This window comes from Fringilla coelebs (genome assembly GCF_963513975.1).
Source record: "Fringilla coelebs genome assembly, chromosome: 6".
NCBI lineage: Eukaryota > Metazoa > Chordata > Aves > Passeriformes > Fringillidae > Fringilla > Fringilla coelebs.
The window spans coordinates 49079597-49101196 of NC_140034.1; the positions used below are offsets into that span (position 1 = coordinate 49079597).

General features: G+C 38.2%; 1 protein-coding gene across 1 annotated transcript in view; it reads right to left on the minus strand.

Annotated features, from left to right (window-relative positions):
* The window catches only part of OTOG (otogelin), a gene marked incomplete at both ends in the record, with an annotated part of 89579 nt that overhangs the window by 57141 nt on the left and 10838 nt on the right, over positions 1-21600 (minus strand). The window contains 15 exons of the mRNA XM_084208712.1: positions 309-462; positions 800-843; positions 3084-3158; positions 3660-3825; positions 5399-5611; positions 6485-6609; positions 8370-8547; positions 9522-9654; positions 15207-15352; positions 15811-15857; positions 16708-16816; positions 17924-18049; positions 18839-18948; positions 19856-19962; positions 20810-20940. Of these exons, the coding sequence (XP_084064838.1) occupies positions 309-462; positions 800-843; positions 3084-3158; positions 3660-3825; positions 5399-5611; positions 6485-6609; positions 8370-8547; positions 9522-9654; positions 15207-15352; positions 15811-15857; positions 16708-16816; positions 17924-18049; positions 18839-18948; positions 19856-19962; positions 20810-20940 (1864 nt within the window). The remainder of the gene's footprint in view (positions 1-308; positions 463-799; positions 844-3083; positions 3159-3659; positions 3826-5398; positions 5612-6484; positions 6610-8369; positions 8548-9521; positions 9655-15206; positions 15353-15810; positions 15858-16707; positions 16817-17923; positions 18050-18838; positions 18949-19855; positions 19963-20809; positions 20941-21600) is intronic.

The following is a 21600-nucleotide window of genomic DNA, read 5'->3' on the forward strand; positions in this document are numbered from 1 at the left end:
GCCAAATATTGAAATAAAATGTTAGGTATTTGAAAAAAAAATCTAGATAAACACAATTCTACTGTAACAACACAGACTGAATAAAATTATTTCAATGCCATTTCTATATTCTTGGGTTTTTTATCATATTATTATGAAGTATTTAACTCCACTTGTCTTCTGGTTAAGCATTTATTATGACTTGAGCAGGCAGTATTGTGGGGTAAGCCTCCCCAAGTGCTCAGCCTTTGAGATCTCAAATTGCCCAAGCAGAATTAATTACTCTGTCATGTTTGTGCACCAGAAAATGCAAATCTGTCTGTACTCACCCTGGTGGGCAGACACAGCCTGACACACAAGGAAGGTGTGCTGAGAAAGTGAGGTTTAGCAGCTGATTCTCACAAGTCCTCTCTCTGCTGAGCTCAGGATCCACTTGTGGATTACTGCAGTTAATATAAATCTGTCCAACTGGGCAGCTGTGTGCTGGGGAAAAAAATTTTTGAGTGCTTTAATCTTCACACCCGAAATTTTGTGTTCTCAGTTGCCTCCCCTCATATTATTTGGGGCAAAGCTAACCTTTGTTTGCTCTACTGAAGGTCTGCTGTGCATCATGAAGCTAAGCCTATCTGCATTAGAAAGCAAAAAAAAACAAAAAAAAACCCCAAAAAACCCCAAGTATTTTAAAGTACTAGGGGAAAAAATTTGTTAGGCTGGTACAAAGCAGGAGCACTATTATCAAACACACAAAGAGATAATTATGGATCCCCTCCCAGAAGCTAAACCTCAAGTATCTTTTCCCCCTCCCTTCCCCTTCACTTACCTATTATGTTGTTATCACAGCTCATTACTCCATCCCTGCAATGGCTGCAATAGAAATACACAGAGATGTACAGAGAGCCAGGAAGAGCTAAAATATATTAATATCTTCTATTTAGTAATGCAGAATGAGTCAATAGAAAATAATTTTACAGATGTCTGCACCGAACATTACAGCTGTGGATAAAGCATTGTCTTAATCCATGAAGAACATTACTTAATTCCAAATTTCTGCTTTATGCATAATGTTATTAGGAGTTAAGATGCATGGGCTGACAAAAAAATATGTACAAGAATATGCCCCCATACTGCTCCCCAAAACACATTTCCCTGCATGAAACAGTTCAAAGCTGCATAAAACTCAACCTAACAGGATACTGTGTGCAGGGAAGCACTGAGAAAACTAACACTGTCTGCTTCTTTCTAATTTGAGCCAAAATAGCCCAGTATTTTCCTAAAATGGTAGCAGCTCCTATTGCAGCCCATTGTCAAGGAAAACTGTAGCAGTGCTGGCTGAGTTTCAGGTCCTGGTCATCACTGAAGAACCTGAGGCCACGAAATCCAGCACTACTTTCCCATTCTTTTGCAGTGGCTAAAGCATCCCCAGGACTCCTCTCGCTGGTCAGAAGAAATTCCAGTTTGAAAATGGGAAGTTCCAAATAGGAAGCAACTGAGAGCAATAAAGGATGGGGAGAATATAATAAAGATCATAATTGTTACTAATAGAGAGTGACAGATCAAAAAAGACCTCATCACATAGCATTTTTTTTCCAGTTCATCCACAATATATTGCTACATGATTCCTAGTGCATTTCTTAGCACAAGGCAATTCACAGGAATTCACAGTGTGTACCTCTGCATTTGAAAGCCTTTCCTCTCAACAGATCTGTACATAGCCTTATTAGAAAACACCTCAAGTAAAAATTGTGACTACATGGGACACACAGATCTCTAATTCCAGCTAAAACCCTCAGTTATAAAATAGTAGATTTTAATTTTATTAACAAACGAGCTGCCAGATCCCAAGAAATTCCACTGAAATCAACATGAAGGAGATTTTTGTCTACATCAATTTTTAAGAAACCTACATTTGTGGATCATCACATGATCTGCATTCAACCATATATCCATCACATGGGTCAGCAAAATTAGCTGAACTAGACCTCTGAGCAGAAGGATTAAAGATTCACCAGGAGAAGCCCCTTCTCTTGGCTGCCAGAGCTGTTTCTCACATTCTGTAAACAAAAACACCTTAGGAGGGCAGGCAACAGTGCACCCAGCCTTTGCATGATGAGCTGCCTGGCACACTCCAGGGAATCTGCCCTAAGGTAAAGAAAAATAAGCTAACTTGATGAGTAAGATATCAATTTAGAACAGTCAGTATTTATGGACTGCTAACAAGAGTGAGAAGGAGTTTGTGTGTGCTTAACAAGTGCCCCCATTGCAACAGGAGTCTGACAACCCCAATCTCTAATGTGGCCTTGGTTACAAACTAAAGTACTCCACTGATCCATCACAGACAATTTGGTCTGCTCTGCTTTTAATTAAGTGCTGTAACAACTGATAGAGGCAGTCAGAGCTCAAATATTATTTCTGAAAGCTTGTAATTTACAGAGCTCATTGTCCACATTACTTAACCTTCTCCAGACAGAAATAACTATTGACAAGGATGCAGCTGGCAGGAGCCAGGATCACCTAACAAACTTTCTTCTTTAATGTCAGGACTGCAATGATGCACATGGAAGAGCAAGAGGACAAGAACAAATGCCAAATGTAAGGAACAGTAACAGAGATGCTTATTTACCATTGGCTGCAGCTGACCATTTTTTGTGTTGTTTGCTAGTTGATAAAAGCCACATTGCTCTTTTACAATGATTCTATACTAGTGGAAGACAGATCCTTAATAATTCTTCATAAATGGATTTAGAATCTGGTAAAGGGAAGGAGAAGAGCAATGAAGATCTATGGACAGTCAGGAAATGTCTGTGGTGGTCTGGTGCTCTCCACATTAGTATGGATATAAGAAATTATTGAGGCTTTTCTTTCTGTTTTGCAGTTCAATATATTGCATTACAAAGCACAGCAGCCTGGAAAGGTTAAGTTCTAAAAGACTTCTGTCAAACACAAAACTGATGCAGGTTTATTCTGTAGGCTTCATTGAAAAATAACTAAAACAAAAGAAAACAAAAAACAAAAAGAAAACCCAACAAACTAGCCAAAGAGATTTGATAAAGCTCTTAAAAGTATGGTACAATTTAATTATGTAAAAACACAATTTTGTATCTCACCATTTGCCTAAAGATGTCAAGATATTTTCTCCCGGAGGATAGTCAATTCCTTGGAAATAACATGGGCATTCATTTCTGGAATACAGGAAAAACATGTAAGCGATTAACCCAAACTGAAAAAACAAGGTAAAATTCCCATTAAATTGCTCTTCAAATTTCAGTTGCTGTCCAGTTTTTGGTGTGGTTTTTTTGGTTAGCTGGGGGTTTTGTGGTTGTTCAGGGTTTGTTCTTTTTTAATGCAAGCAACTGATCTCAATACTGCTGTATAACTCAAGCACATTTCAAACCAAATCAGTAGGAAAATGGAAGCTTATGTTTTGTACCTCCTGTGTGCCAAAAACCAGACAGAAAGTAACAACTAGTGCTGATGATGTTGGATGAGTGGCTGTGTTTTAGAACAGCTATTTCTGATCAACACAGATATCAGTTCTGTATAATTCTAAGAGACCCTGTCAAGTTCACAGACGCATATAATCTACAAGGGGACAAGTTAATTAGTTTTCCACTCTGACTTGCAAATGTGGTGGTCTGAAAGCACACAGTGAGCGTGGCTATCAGAACTGCAACTCTACCCACCTCTGCACGCATCGCTCAGTCCTGGTATCCAAATACATTCCAGAGGGACAAGCACAGCCTTCAACGCAGTCACTGCTGCATGTCTCTGGCACAGACAGTGCTTGGCAGGTTCTGCCACAGGTAGACACACAAGTACTGTACTCCTTTGTGTCTTCACATGAAAGAGCTGTCCAAACGAAACAAATCTCTCAAATTACGCTGCAAGAGACTCAAGGACCTCCCAACAGTTTTCTGATAAACATCTCCATTCTTTTGTTCCCAATCACATTAAATTCCACAAAATTGCTATCTTGGCACTGCTCTGTGTAAACTACACAGATGTAAATCCACAGTAATAACAAGTGCAATGAGTCTGTGCAGTTAATCCAGATTTACGCCGTGGAAACCAAACAGCTGAAGCCTTTTTGCCTCTAACTCTGAAAGCACTTGGCATTTGTGCATGGGCTTTTGGACATGCACAGCACCTTAAAAGAAAATCTTAAAAGCTTTAAATATAATGTGTACTTTGCAGATGTTGCACAATACCATATCAAATTTTCTTTCATATATATCGATAGATCTGTCTCTTATAAAGCTCTACTAAAAAAACACTGAAGCTCTTGAAATACTAACAGATTAACATATTTTAAATGCTAAAAGCATGACATTTTAAATATACTGTAAGATAATTAGTTTCCAGAAAAGTAAAATAAAATGACATTACTTGAGTGACTCATTAGGCAGACACAGACATTCATGTCCTAATAATTGCAAACAAGGCAGTCTTGTCAGATATACACACAGATATTCCAGCTTGAGATGGTTAAGCTGGACCAACTTAATTCTCTTTATCATGCATTAAAACAGATAATTACATGATGTGATAACAACTGCTAAGTTTTTGAATGCTCCTTAGAAAAGATTCTCAGACTTGTTTATAGAGCCAGACCTACATCAAGAGTGTCAATTTCAGATTGTTTGATAGGGTTTCCAATTCTATACTTTTTTGAAAATATATGTGAGGGCCCAACATGCCCTATCAATATCTTTTTCCTCACTAAAATTTAATATAAACTAAAGAATTTAATATTATCATTTGCTTGTGAGGATTTATAGAGTAGTTAAGAGACATCACCTTCATCTATAAAGATACATATATTCTATCATCTTCTATTCATTTTAAACTAAATAACCATACCAAGTTTCAATACTTGCTTCAGCACTTTGTGTATTTCAGTGTTACTGACAGTAAGAGAATAAGCCAAGAGATTGTCAGAGAGCAGAAGTAGACAACAACCCAACTAAAGTTGCTTAATACTTAATTCTTAATTCTTCATCTTGTTCATTTAAAGGAATAGATAAACCTAGCATCTACAAGGAAAAGAAACATATTTATGCAGTTCATGAATTATAGCTATATGGTAAGAAACATGCAATGCCATATAATAAGGACTGACATATTTTGCATTCTGTATACATTTGAAGCCCCCTGACTACATTAAAAATACTTGTAATATTTCATAAGTCAAAGAACTACAGAAAGGAAATTATAAAGGAAGAATCCTCTAAAGACACTGGTACAAATTCTGTCTTGAGAGAAAATTCTTTTTTTTAAAGAACCTTGTACTGTGTGCAAAAGGTCGTGTTAAAATTAATCCTTTTCTCATTTAAAAGATTTTATTGATTTAATTCTTTTTGCTGATTGTCTCTAAAGTCCTCAGGCAGTAATTATTTAAGTCTAGAAGTGACAGGAAACTCACCACAATCTGGGACAGCTCCTCTGAAATCTATTACAATTCCAAACCTTCGGCAGTGATGAGCGTAATGGGCCAGAGCAGAGCAAAAACAAGTCTGTCCACATTTGCAAGTGTCTCTTCTGCACTGCTCAAAATAGGGAACAGGACTCAAATAGGGGTAGCATGGAGCAAAAAGATCTTTCGTAAGGATGCTACAAGCTTCCGCTGCATAAGAGGCTACACAAATAACAGATTAAAAACTGTTTCAGTGAGGGAGTTTAAAAAGACTTGGAACAAAAAGTGTCTTCTACACAATGCAACCAATCATGGTTATATACTATTGCCACATAAATCTTTTTATCTTTGCTACCTATACAGCTGTACAGAAAGACTAACATGTCCAATCTGTTATCAAGAATGCAGCTTTTTAGCACTGCACATTGTGTAAATACTCAAAAGACAAGCGATGTAGCAGGAGGCATGATGATTCCCTAGAACTGCTGAAATTACAGGGAAAACCTTAAAATTCTACCTCTGTGTCTTTAAAAGCGTTTAGTGTCAATACAAGTGGTAGAAATTGTGAAATAGATATAACTGATGACTTGGGGACCATCTGTGGTCCTCAAAGCATCAGTCACCTGCATGTTATCCCAGCTGGACCCTTTCAGCTAAATCTATAGGCTGGCAGTGCATAAGCATCTTTCTCCTTCTCATTCTCTTCTATAGCAGGCAACTAAATCAAGTATTTAGTTTTTTTCAGCATTGTCAAAAATGAATCCTGCCATAGTTTTGAGTCTCCATCTTACCTAGTAGCATCACTAACACAAGACATTCTACCAAATTTTAATGCATGTCTAACTAAACACAGTGTAACTGCAAACCAGAAATAAAAATTACGTATTTCAAACACCTCTGCAAGTATTACAAAATCCTCAAACAATACACTGTGATTTTTTTAAAGGGATTGAACTCAGCTGCCTCTATACTACCCCTAGGTACTCATTTCTTTAATGGGTAGGTCTGGTTATTACCTGATCCAACTAGGAAAATGGGCACAGGTGTACTAAGTAGAAATGCACTTGTCAGTGAGAATCTGCCCTCACTGCCCACCTGCCTGCAGATGAACATCACACGGGTCCACCTGTGAGCTGTCATGTGCAAGAACACACGCTGATGAAGTCTTCCATGAGTTTCCAAACAGCTCTGGAGTGCTTTCTGTTACTCCAACTGGAGATCTTTTGCAAAACAGAAGTCAGTCAGAAAAGGTATAGTGAATGTGCAGAATGATCTCAGGTCTTACGCCCTCTGATTCAAGCCCCTCTTTCACTATTTCATATTCTTGTTCACTCCTCTATAAAACTGTAATCATAAGTTTCAGGACTCCTTTATTTGCAGATAGAGGCCCAGAAAAAAAAAAAAAAGAGAAGGTATCCCCTAGAGATGTTTTAAGGAAGAAAAGACCAAAACAGACAAAATGCCATGCTTACAAGAAAGCAGGTAGCATCACTGTCCTGAGAGCTTGAACTCCCTTTGTTGTCCTTTTGGTTCCTTAGTGATATCCAATCCATATTTAATCTCTCCTCTACCTATACTTTCCTGCCTGTTGTTGACTTCCCAAGCCCTTTATTCCTTGTAGAAAAGAGAAAATAAACCCAAGCCTCCAGAAATATAACTGCAAAAGCAACTGAACAACCTATGAGACCCAGGTAATAGAAGCTGAACAATAAAGACTTTGATCAAAATCAGCAAGGCACAGAAATGTTGTACAGAGAGCATGATCAAAACTCTGCATTTAAACATGGACCATTATACTTGAAGGCAAAGATTGCATGAGGCACACAGTCAGGAGTATTGCCACTGCTAAAGCAGCTGGGAGTGGAGGTGTTGCAGAAGACAACACTGACTATGGCAAGTCTCCCAAATCTCCTGTGGATCAGGTTGTTTGTTTTTGTATCAGGATGCTCTGATACCACAGTCTGTGCCATGTCTGAGCACAATCTGTAAGACCCCAGGTTTAAGGGCTGATTTTACAAATATCAACTATTGTACAGCTTCTCATTTGCGTGAGAACAATCCAACGACTGTCATGTCAAACAACCTAAAACTACATGTCAAACAGAGAAATATTTTAAGTAGTTTTACATAAATAATAGCTTTTCATTGAGATGCTGCCTATGTATTTCCTAGTCTCATTATAAATAATAGTCTGATAATGCTTTTTAACCTGTAACATAGAAACTGTTCAAAATTCCACTGGTATATTTGTGTATCTGTCTTTGTAAATGGGAACTACAACAGAAAACTTTTCTGTTTTCCTACTAGTTTTGAGTTAGAAAAATTCCAGCTCTTCTGAGAGCATAAAATTCCATAATTTCCTATTTTTTACCCTGTTGTAGCCTATATTTGTGTTCTTCTCCCAGCTCCATTAGGCTACTCTAATCCACTGGAAGCCAGTTTGTTCTTCAGTGTCTGTGAGACCTATGTTGCAAAGAAGCTGGGCAAACAGCAGCTTTGGCTATGGTGCTTGGGCAGCTCTGAGCACTTCTCCCTCCCTGCAGCACAAGAAGGGAAGCTCAGGCAGCAGCCAGTGCCTCTTGCTGGTCTGCAGGCACTGAACAATGGAGGCTCTGTCAGGGACAGCACATCAGGGCTCGCAGGAGAAAATAGGAGCTGGAAAGAGATAGAGTCTTGCAGAGAGGCAGAATGTTCTGTATATAGGCCACTCTGTATTTTGGACATTTTTCTGGTAAAATAGCCCTTGTGCATCACACGTATTTCACCAGAATTTTAAATTAAATTAAAATATTTCTAGCAAAACCAGGCTTGATATCCTGTAGCTGTTAGCAAGCTGAACCCTACCATCTATCTCACTAATGAAAAACTTCAAAATGAATTATTCTTGGTATCTCTCCTTTCAGCTTCAGAACCCTTGATCCACCACTCTAACTACAGATATTCATATATTGGCAGATAGAAATCTTGCAGCTCTGCATACAGAAAATCATCCTCTGTGTTTCCATTGAAGGTTCCACACAGGCCCACGGTGTCGTCCTTCCACCGCTCATCCACTTGAAGGTAAAGCCTCAGTCCTTCTCTGTCGTAGAGGATCTGCAATCCAATCTGGGTCTTTACTTGCAGAAATACAGAGGACAGTTTCCGTATCTCAAATAACTCTGGGGAGCAAAAAAAGATTGTTGAAAGGCAAAGGAAACCTGTTTGAAATTTACATTTTGTTTCTTGTCATTTCACTAGTGTTGGTTTACATCACTTTTATGTAAGTTTTTTTTTTCCTATTAAGGCCCTATTTTCCTCTAAACATTCATTTCTCAGGAAAGGTTATACTGATTCAAACTTTAGGAGCAAACCAAGAAACCTGTGAGACTCACCCCACTTGTTTAAAATGTATTGAGAGTTCACTGAAATATCCACAAAGATAAACTAAATGAAATCAATGTAAACATATAAGGATTGCAGAACATTTCTGTAGACAAACTAATGCTATAACCAGGAACATGATTCCTATGTTAAAACCTTTTCTGTGAAATTCCCAAAGAGCCAAGGCCTTGCAGGCATCAGATGTACTAATCATTTGCACATAAAACTCTCATTAAAGATAACGCTAAATCTCACAGTCATATATAGCTATGCAGAATGCCAGACACATCTAGGACAGATTTAAAAACTCAAAGCAAAAAGAAAAAAAAATAAATTTTTTGTCTGAAAATCTGTAGCTCATCTCTAAGGGGCAGTAGGGTTCTTTCTGCTTAAATTTATGTGAGTCGCTTACAAAAATGGGAGAAGAAATTATTCAATTCAAGAATCAGAGGAAAGAATTTCCCCTCAGGCAAGAACTAAAAAACCTTGCAAATGTGAGGGATGGCCTTTGGACTTGTTAAGATAAACAAAATCTTAATGTAAGAGACAACTAGCCTAATGCAGCTACTGCACAACTCCCACCATTACTGTAAAAAGTACATCAAAAGTTAATTTGTGAAGCATTTCATGAGAAATAACAACACTGACACTAAAACATGCCTTTTAATTTCAGTATGTTAGCAATACTGACAGCACCACAACATGCACAAATGCCATTGAAATACTGCTCTAGTGTTTGACAAGAGTTATATGCTCATGTATTACTCCTTACCATCTGCATAAGGCAGGTTAATTTTGTACTGGTCATAGATCAAAACATCTCCTGAATGAGTCAGGGTCACTTGCCTCTTGGGGTCCTGCTTAAGAATAAGGCTGACAGATTGGATACATGATCCATCCTGGTTCTGCAGGTGAGAGCAAAGCAAGCAAGAAAAGTTATACTTTAGGGATTCAAAAATTTAAGATATACCCTGCCTCCTAGCAGAGTGCAGTTAAGAAATGTACAGCCTTTACAGCTAGGTAAGAAAAATCAGTATCCTGAATGATTTCCCATATGGGTTTAGTAATGACAATAACATGCTATGCAAATACAGCACAGAAGTGGGATTTGGAAAGAGGAATTTGAACAATTCTCACATAGCTCACACAGACACACACACAGTTCATGAGACACCATGATTAAAGGCCCACTGAGGCTGAGTTGATGCTCACTAACAATGCTGCACTATCTGCAGAGCAGAGCAGCAAACACCTGATTTGTACTTTAATGAGTTCTGATATACCCAGGTTCTTTTCAAGCATATTTTAAGACATAAAATTGTTTTAAAGACAAACATTAATGGGAGACAAACAGCTTCTGAATCATTATTTAAAACAGCACTTAAATTCATTATCTCTGAGGTGAGTTGTAGAATAGAGCACGTTCATAAGCTCTGTAGATTAATGTTGATATAAAAGGCAGCATCATGCCAGCATATAATATCACAACATCCCACTGACCCAGCTTGCTTTTTGCTGCTACCATTGCTTATTCTTATTTGCATTTCACTTCTCCAAGTCAAAATATCACATAGAAAATCACATGAGTAGGAATACTGCATTGCAGTCTGGATGAAACATTTAAGAAAAAAAATCCTAGACTAATCCTATTTATTTTTTTTTTACACCCACACTCTTCAGTGAAACTTGATTATCAACAGTACCAAAAGCAGCTAATTAACTGAGATTCCACAACAAATATATCTGCATTAAATAACATGGAAACAAGTCAGAGAGGTGATTAACAGAATTCAGTTACAATCAAAATTTTCAGGACAGGACTTCCACTTTCCATAGGAACTACAGGTTCTTCAGCTTCCAATGTGTATGGAAAGAATGCTTATTAAAGCATGTACATTAATTACAGTAGATTAAAACATTTTTCTTAACAGGATGAATTTGATCACTAATTTTTTTTTAAAAAAGAAATGTTTTATCAAAGAGAATCAGGCACAGAGGTGGATCAAGAGATGACTCAAACTTCTCCATGTCAGCACTGACCTTGCTACATGCTAAAAGACATAAGAATCCCAGTCTAGATTTTACTCTCTCATTGCTCTAGAAGGAAATTTGGTTTCTGACACTCCAGCTACACTCAAACCTCTTTACCATAGCTTGAGACACCAACTTAATTCCACTGTCTTTGTGGGGCTGGATAAAGTTAAGAGACTGTCCATTCCCTGCCATCTGCAGACAAAAGGGGGAAGCACCCAACTCTCGTTTCTTCTGTTCAGCCTCCTTCACTGCAAGACCTTGTAACCATACAGCAGCTAGTCCAGAACAATGACGAAAATTGGGTCTGCTCTTGTCACACTATTTGCTCATTTCCCTCTCATCTCGATTATGCGTCTTCGATGACTCAATGTTGCAACAAAAACACCTCTCTTACCAACACCATTTTGAGCACAGATTCAAAACAGCCTTATATATCAAAACACATACAGACATGTCTGAAATCACTTGGTGAAAGAGCAATCTAGGTCTCCTTGCAGAACATTCCACACTGATTGGATCTGGAGCTGGGCTGCAGCCAAGGAATAACCACCAGAGATGTTGGAGGCTGCATTATTCAGCCCCACTGCCTCCAGTGAAGGAATGACTAATGATGAAACAGTAAAGTTTTAAGCATTTTCAGTGCTGAAAGAGGCAGTGAAAAAGATATAGTCAAGATAACTTTTGGACAGTTGCACAAACATCAAAATTACACAGTGAATACCACCATTCATGGTGTAATGAGATCAGAATGCTCAGCTTGAAGATTTACACTTTTATTCAACTCTCTCTGACTTTCACTGGGACTTGTCTAACCCAGGGCAAATGTTGCCCTGCTTGTTGAAAACCATTCCTAGAGCTGCAAAGATCTCTGGACACTACCATGTGGCTCTGACAGATGCTGAACTAGCAGCAGAGCAGATCACCTGACAGCTCTTCAAATACCACGGACACAAGTACACACAATGGTGTGTAAAGATAAAGAAATACATGCAGAATGTGCCTGTCTCTAGATAACAATACAACAGTGATCTTTCACCAGCAGATGAAATGATAAAATGAAACTTAAAAATGGGAAATCATAAAAATAGCTGGAGATATTTCATCAGCCCCACCAGCTCTCCTGGAGTGACAGTGAAGACAGACATCTGCCTCGTGAAACCATGCGCTTGTAGCTTATCTTGCTGTCTTGCCCTCTTTACCAAGAAATTAGGCTTCTGCGCATTTCATTCAGCAACAATAGCTATAGATTGTCAATACTGTTGGTCTTTTAAGAAGCTAAAACTTAAAGAATGGCAGATGGCATGAAGAGCAGAGGAGAACCAAGAAAATAAACCTCCATAGTATATACATTACTAGTATTGACAAAAGCTTTATTATTCTTTCAGGCTTAAACTGCAGGAGAAATTCTGCCTGACAATTGTTCTCTGTTCCAATAGACTGTTTCTTTCACAGCACTGCCCCTGCCAGCTTTTGGCAGGTGTTTTCACAGGAATGGCCATTTCTCTCACTAGATACTTTAAAAAAAAAATCTATATTCAGAAGGCCTTCTCATCATACAAACTACAAAGCCAGTGAGGCTGTCACCTGAAACCCAGATAAGGTTAAGCTGTGCAGATCACTTGACTGATTCTCCTTCCAGAAAGTGCTTAAACAAAATTTCACATCATTTTGAAATAACTTGTTGCCTGATGACTGTTTATGTCACCAACTCTAAGGCTCAGGATGACTGGATTCTTTGTGATTCAGAAAGCTAAAATCTCCCCAGGTATTTTCTTTCCACATTTTCTAGTCTGATTGAATGAGATGGGCGTGATAAGGCTTTTTTAAACAAGCACATAAAATCTCAAACCATCAAGAAATATGAGATTCCACATTACAAATCTTTTAGCTTCCTATTTCAATTCATTAATTTTAATAAATGGGTGAAAAAGATAATGGAGGGTGCCTGGGGAACTGAAAAGCAGCTCCTCTGCCAACTGGTACCAGCTGATTGATAATTAGACCCTTGAATAGCTGCTCCACATTCTTGCACTCTGCTACAAAAACTGTTCTCACTACCCTCTTACCACCTGTACACTGATAATTAAATCAGCAGCACGTAGCCCTGGGACATATCCCATAATCCTCTGATTACCCACCTGATTGTTAACATCCAGAATGCTTTACTCAGACCTCTGTAAAATCTGTATCTGTTAGGACTGATCAGGTTACCTTTGTTAAAGGCTAGCTGAAGTATGAAGCTGAACATGCAGTAAGAGCCAAGACAATCTGTTTTGGTTTTTTTTTTCACCTGCAAACCACCTGGACACAGAGACACATTAAGCAAAGTCACTAAGGCAGGCTGAAGAAGAAGGCAAGAGTTACTGCAAGGCACTGCACAGTCTCAGCAGTGAGGCAGAAAGCCAACTAGTTTGGTTATCACATTCCCCAACAAAAATTAACCACAACAACTAAACCAAAAAGCACAATTCTGTCTGTTGTGCACACAGAGAGAAGCATTCCTAACACAAGGGAATGAGACACACACTCTGCCCATTACCACAGGAGGTATTTGCTCTATTGATGGGCTTTCCAATAAAAACCTTTCCAATAAAAACCTGCTGTGGGCTTCTTCAAGAAGTCACTTTGGTCTCAACTCTCCTTTGATAAAAAGTTGTTTAGACAGTTTCTCTGGGAATTTCCTTTGCTCTTCTTCCATGATATAGTACAGCTGTACTATACAAAACCACCTTTCTCAAGCTTCTTGGACTCTGCAAAATTCTAAGACCATGACACTGACACAGCATTTTTTTTTTTTTAAATTGAGATGATACTAACTTAATCAGCTCCTCAGGAGTCCAAGGTTAGCACAGAATGAAGCCAACTCAACTTGCTAAAATAAAAATGAGCTAATTAAAATATGCATTTGAAGTGGGGAATTGTAACAACCAAATACATCTTGAAACAGCCTCAGTCTTCCTAGAAACTGGAAATACTAGCAGGATCACAAGAATAATGCACACAGAGGGTAAAGCCTAGAAGTTTTCTTGTATGTCCATGTCCTTGCCAACATTTCATTTCACAGTCCTCACTGTAAACCTTCTATCTCAAAGAGCTAAAGACTGTTAGAGTGTTAAGCAACAATTTGATTTGCTACCCAGGAATCCACTTTTTCAATAGTGGTAACTTCTAGCCCTGTCACATATCTCGCCTGGCACCCTGACATGGTTCTCCTACGAACTGCAGAAGAGACTTTTATTTCTGGATCATCAAATTTCAAAATACATTTGGTCTCTATCCAGTTAAACTATTTTTCTTACCTCCCAGCTTGTACCACTGAGATCAGAGGACTCCCTGATCAGGAGACTCGGTCTCCTATCACTTACCTGGATTGCAAATAAATAATTTCTATTATAATAAACTTGTCACTGCAACTTTATCCTAACTTTCTACTTCAGTGTTTTCTGTCCTCCAGAGACGTAGGCTAAAATGCAGAAATAGAAAATGACTACTGAAATATGCCTTTAGACAGTGTAGCATGGCAATTTATATAACCATTTCATCTCCCCAAGGAAATCTACATGAACAATGGAAACTGCAGAGAAGAGTGACTGCAACCATTAATGCAAAAGGACTTATAGAATCATACATTTACTTAGAACACAAAAGAAAACTAATGTAGTTACCTCCGCAGACGTGCAAAGCAATGGCACTAAATCTGATTTTATGTGAATTCTGTCATAATGCGGGCCTAACATATATAGATCGTCTAGAATTACAGCAAAGTCATATTTAAGGCTATATACACCTCAAATACCTGTACAGTTGCTTCTAAATAAAAATTATTGCAGAAGGCCATTGGAGACAGAACACAAGGCTGGCCAAGTACAAACTCTCTCCTACTGCAAGTCCTGCATGGTAATCATGACTTTAATATAAATGTGGGCCAAATCCTGCCCTTACATGCACATGTAGAACTCAGACAGTGAGAAAAGCCTGATTCCAGAAAACAGCTGAGCTCAGTCACCTGCACTTCCCATACCCTGGATGTATTTCTAAGACCTGTACTACCTTGACATGACTTCCTGAAAATTATAAGCCCTATCAAGACTGAAAAAAATGAAACTCTGTAGTCAAAAACCTCACCAGTGTTCCATACCTCACACATAGCTTTATAATACATGCTCAGAAATGCATATACAAAATAGAGGAAAGAATGGAACTTGGACATAAGGCAGACAATATTTGGTGATGCCTGTGCACAGCTTCAGAAACTTGCAAATATAAAATAAGACCACCCTTTGAATTATCTTTAATAGCAACATTAGTATCAGCAATACACATGCACAAGCCCGTAGCTTGCTTTTCTTCTTAAATGCCTTTTTCCCCCTCAATTAACAGACCCTTGAGGACACAAAGGTTACAAGAAGGCTGCAAGCCCTACCTGTCCACAAGGGGCATTCTGCAGGGACACGGTGAACATCCCAGACGTGCGGCTCTTGGCCAGGATGTACTGGCAGGTGGCTTGGAAAGTGTATTTGCGCCCATCAAAGGTCATGAAGTGAGTGTCTCCTGAAACTGAGCACTCAGCTGAAAAACATCATAAATAACACACCTCAGTCTGCAGTAAATTCAGCATGTTCCTCACAGTTATTGCTGCTGTAGAGCTCATACACTCTGACACATTCTATAACTTGTAAAATTGTATTTATATTACAACCAGGTATTAGGAACCAAAACTTTTCCTTGCTTTTGTTATGGAGTTCCCACCTGATGCCCAGCCAGGGTACCTGAAGAGCTTCTTCCTCAGAAGGAGGCAATAATATCTATCATCTGTACATTATGGGTATTTGATTTGTGGCTCTTTAAACTGATTTTCAGAAACACTAATACATTTAGCTGATAAGCCCAGCCATTTTAATATTTAATCTACTGAGTGTGTAGATTGAAATAAAAATTACATAATGAAACATCATATTAATATATAAAAGTAATATTTACTGAAGTAAGAGTTGACTCACCAAACAGTATTCAAGACTTTAACATACCTGGGCATGTAAAATTTGTACAGATCCACTTTCCTCCAATGCAGGTGCTGAAATCAAAAATGTATAAAATATAAGTTTTCACACTTTTTTTCTGTCAATTATACAGAGCTGTTCCCCTTGTTCTTCCTGCATCCCTTCTCTATGGAATGAGCACCAAGTGTCTTGAGTCTTACAAAAGGGTACAACAGAGTCAATTAGCACTGTCTTCATGGCTGGAAGCTTGCCATGAGGACATGATCATGTGAAATTTCATCCACGCACTTAGTGTCACTATCATTTCTTTTTAGCTCCTTAATAACCATTAGAAAGTTAAGGATTCATAACATATTAATAATATTGAGAAGAATAAAAAAAAGTAATTTGAATCTTATGACTTTTAAAGATAAGAATTGCTGGGGGCAAGAAAAAGTTGCTTATCTGCAGTTTTCTTCAGTTAAGGTGATCCAATAAAAGGCACTTCCTCTTTCTACAAATTTTTCTTTCCAATTCCTAAAATTAACTTTTAAATTCCAAAACAGCAACTTAATGTCACAATTACATTTGGCTCTTTATGTCCAAGTGAGACAGTACAAACAGGAGAAAAAGTCAGTACAGTTTTCCTGTTAAGATTTTGAATTCTAGATTCTTTTTATTTTTAAGGGAGAGTCCAAAGTGAAAAACAGCACTAAATATTACAGTATTCTCTGCAATGTGTCATGCTCTCTTCTTCCATATTAATAGCTTAACAGTTTATCTTTTCCTTAACTGCAAAACATACAGAGAATAGCAATTTTTTATGAAGAAACAGGGAGCATTTATCAAGTTTACCCAATTTCTAACTGAAATAGGCCTTGAAGAAGCTGTTTCTTATGATCATTAAAGGATTTGGTTCACAATGTAGTAAGAAAAATTATTCACCAGTTATTACATTCTTCATAAACCACTGAACCCATTTCAAAGAAACTTCCATGGTAGTCACAAGGACAGTCCATAGGCTTGACACACAATTCATTTTCATAAATTAAGCCTAGAAGAAATAAAATAACAAGAAGAAAGTGAAATACCCATGACAATGGCTGACAGAGCACTAACAATTATATTCAAAACTAACACCAAGGGTCATTACTGTATGATAATAAATCTTTAGACTATTTGTTAGTCATTTTCACAAATAGAAGTGCATTTGAATTATATTAAATGAATTATATTACAGAGATCAAGTCACTAAGTTTCTTGAGATACAGTAAATATGGTGAAAAAACCAAATATTTAATTACTGGGTGAGAGGGAGAGGAAACCACACACACAAAATAAACTCAAACATAAAGGTCATGCTGCTTTGAATACCTTTGGCTTATTTCCTAATACATTTACAAATCTTTGCCTCTATGGTCCTCATTTTACTGATTTTTTTTTGCCTTTTTTCCTTATTACTATAATTATTATTATTATTTTCTTACCAGAGCACCAGAAAAAAAAAGGCTTTACCAAACCATAAAAGACAATTTATGACAAATATTATTAAACTTAAAAACAATCAAGGTGCACACAAGAGGCAGGACTTGAAGATCCACCCATAACTTTCTCTGTCCCCTTTTAGATAGAATTCTGTACTCAACAGAAGCCAATAACTAGGGGAAAACAGGATATCAACACCTACTTAGGTGATGAGGGCAAAGTTTTGCTACAGACCACACTGCTGGCCACAGGAATGAGTTTTATTTATGTGATGGTTTTGAGCTTTTCTAAGCACCCTAACCAGGATTAAAAAAAAAAAAAAAAGCCAAAAAAATCCCCCCAAGCTACCAGAATAATCCTCCCCCACCAACAAGAAACAATCAGCAACTGCCACCATCAGCTTGCCCTGATAACAGAACAAACCCCATTTTTCACTGAAATTGTGCAGCTCTACAGCTAGAATGTGGATCTGAGCTGAAACCTATTCCTACTTTTTATAGGGAGGAAAAGGCTCCTGTCAGTAAGGAAAACAAGGTCAGTTACCCACACTGCTGGCACTCAGTTTATAAAGACCTCCTGCTTTTAATCTAGGCAGGTCCTAGAGGGATGTAAACCTGGGGAGGAGCAATGTGAACGCTGTGTGGAGCCAGGTGTGTGCCTGAGAAGCAGAACTCACCATCTGGGCAGTAGCAGCCATCGATGCAGTGAAGCTCACTGCCAATGCACTGGGATTGCTGGTGACACAAAACAGGGCAGCAGTTGATGCACTCACTGTAGGTCAAGGGCTCAGCACAGGTAATGACTGAAATGCAGAAACAGGCAGAGCAATGAAAAGGTGCAGAGCTACTCTCACAGGGTATCAAAGGATTGAACATGTTCCTTTCAGGGATCTATTTTCCAGCATGTCAGTTGAGCAACTGTTCTCTAGATAAACACTGTCTAAAACAATAGCTTTCCAAACACACAGAGAACTGGTACATATTCACATTCTTTCCATTAAAGGTGCATTAAGAAGGAATAATCTTAAATCATGCTTTCTCACAGCAGAGCTGTTTAGATTCTCAGATCATCATCAGAAGCAGAGCACCTATTAGCAGAGATTTTTTGGAACCACAGTGGAAATCTTCCATCGTGGATGACAAAGCAGTTTTGGTCCTGTGTTCCAGGCAGGCCACCAAATTAGACATCTTCTTTCAAACTTACATTATGCAACTTGTAAGATGAAGTCTTACACAAGTAGGACTTAAATTTATTTTTAACACTTGTGACGCACATTTTATATACCACAAAGCCAGGAAGACTCTGGCAATATTTGAAAGAGTAGCCCCGTGAAAATAAAAACGGTTAATCACCTTAAAGAACCACACTGTAATAAGCTTAGGGCTTTAAAAAAATTCAGTCTAAATTGCACATATTAAAGAGAAAATCCATTGCATTTACATAGTCTTGAAGGGAGTTTGATTCAATCGCTTAATGAAGAATTGTATGAGTCCAAAATTGGAGAAAGGCAAAGAAATGAAACCATGAAGGGCAGCCTTTTCTAAATAAAAGGAGCAAGCAGCATGTCCAAGCAGAGGAGCACGGGCATTACCACACTGCTGGAAGTGCACACGCCATCCATGAAGCGGTTTTCCTGCTTGGGCACATGCTCTGGCATACTCAGTGAGCGCTCGGCACCAGGTTGCGTCATCAGCTGCTGACCTTACACAAATAAAAGGTGACATATCATTTTGTGTCTCCATTCAAGCACACACTCACAGCCTCATGAATGCTCCCACACTGCATTCGGCCTTGCTGTTTGAATTAACAGTGTTCTAAGGTACTGTGCTGTTGCACTAAGTTAAAACTCTTAAAAGGATAAAACTTTCTGCCACCCTTGGAGAGAGGTCATCAGTGTAAGTATCACTACTTTTGAGACCTGACACTGTTTTCCTGAATAAATCCACAAACGGCTGAAATAAAGCAGCATAAGGAGACTTCAGTAAAGGTCTTAATTTTTACAGAAGTAATATCCTGCAGAAAACTCACAAGAAGGAAGTGTAACATTTCCACCAGTGAGCCACCAGGGTAAAAGAAATAGAAATTATCTTCTGACCTGCCTTATTTTTTTTTTTTTTATTTAACTAGTCAAAACTGCTCAGACCAGGAGTACAGCAGGTTCAGCATAAATTCAAATGGTTATCATATTCCTCTTTTCAATGGATTACCATTCACTTTTTGGAAGCCAAACAAACCCATTGACTACGGCTCATCATTATAGTAAGAAGGCTTTGGAATGGCAGAAAGCAGCTAAGGATGTTGCACACTCAGAATCAAAACAGGTGACATATTCAAGAGAGACAGACTAACACAACTGGAAAGTAGCTGGGCCTGAATTTGATCATTCTTATAACAAAGAAAACAGGAAAAACTCCACAGCATTCCACAGCAGTAAAACCAGAACAAGTGAGAAAAGCAAGACAACAGAACAATGTCAGATGAAAACTTACATGCAGAGGAAGCCACAAATCAGTTCATCTGACATTTAGAATTCATTCTTATGATAAAAGGACCGTGGTTTTTTTTTTTTTTAGAACAGCTTTGGAATTAGCCAAAAACATTCACTTACATGCAGAGGTCGTTTGTGCAGCTTGCCATAAAAGAAAGAGGACTCACATACTCATGGCATTGTTTAAATGGGGGATGTAACAGGATATTACACAGAGCATATGCCCTCTGAAATGAAAGAGACAGCTGTTGTAATGAGGTTTGCAAAAATAAACATAAGCAGAATAAAGCAGAATGCTGTGGAAAATCAGAATAGACTTCTGCTGTGTCTAGGAATCATTTCCTCTCACCAAACAGAAGCAGAGTTTAGCAATACATTGCTCTCCATGTCAGAGTTTCCATAACATTGAATCTTTCATTCAAGGTCATAGCAGTGCCCAAAAAGGGCACAGATAATTTTGCAACTAAGCCAAGGCAACCTGAAAAAAGTCTTCATTTAAATTGAATTACACAGTAAAAGGCAGGAGAAATAAACCATAGCTGACACCAGCTTTAGTTTCAAAGCACTTTAATTTAAGGGTTATACCCTGAAAATACTAATTAAAAGGAAAAAACTACTTCAAAGTCATGGAAAAAAAGCAACAATAATTCTCTTTTTAAACACTGGCAAATAATGACAGAGCAAATAATGCTCTAACTCTGGTTTTGCATCCCTGCTTCTTTCTGTTCTTCCTATGGATAAGTTCTAGAAGAATCCCGTATTTTACAGCTTGGGACTCATTCAGCTTCATAGTCAAACAGTTCTATTGAATGCTATGCTGACAGAATAATATTTGAACAGACCAAGAATTAAATACAGAAGAAAGGGAGGGCAGTGGGGTGATGAGAGGACATGGGAAGACCTGTTGCAGCAAGCATTTTCATTAATCTCTCAAAAAAAAGCTGCAAATATTACCAGTCTCCTTCAAAGTTTTAAAAGCTGTCAAATTATTCACTGAAAATTCAAATTAAGTCAAATTCCTGCTCCAATTAGAACCATCAGCTACATCAATAATCCTTTTGTGTTGACCCAAACCTGCAGAGATTCATGGCTTTGTGTCAGGCACGGTGGTTCACTGAGAAGAGATTTGTCCCAGTCGGGTGTTCCTTGTGGAGGATTTTCCTGCCAGCTCTCTACAAATTCTGTTACATCATCTGTCAGTTTTCCTGGACAAGACACACACACAGAGTCACACACTGACTTGAAAGAACAACAGTGTTTCTATAGGATTTCCCAGGGAAACGTTCCAATAATCAAAGCACACCAAGAACAGAACACCCAACCCTTCCTTCTGCTAAGTGAATCAGCTGAAATCAATCTGGTCCTTTCATGAAGCAAAAAATACTTTTAAAAGGAACTAGAGAAGTGGGCTTTTGGATGGCAGAAAGCAGTTTATCCAAGCAATTTGCAAGGAAGGGATTTAAGGGAGAAGGGCCATGCCTACCTTAGTCCATCCATGGAATAATGAAAAGAAAAGGTTCAATTAAAAGCTTAAATAAATTAATAAATCAGACATAGGTTGATGCTTCTACTTTATAATAGAATTCCCAACAGGGAGTCCAAAACCCAAGACAGATAAGGCATTCCTGGGTCACTGCAATGGTACAAAATTGTCTGCATCAGCCAAATATGGGTGTAATTCTTATTTAAGTAGAAATGTCCATGCTAGGGTTAAATCAACTCATCTGTCATTATTCTTATCCACCTTGGGCAGGTGGTGACACTGATTACTGCTTGGATGACCCACAAATATATACCATGCCACATCTTTACTACTACTGCTCCCCAAGCCAAGTGGATGAAGCTCATGCACAGTGAATTCACTC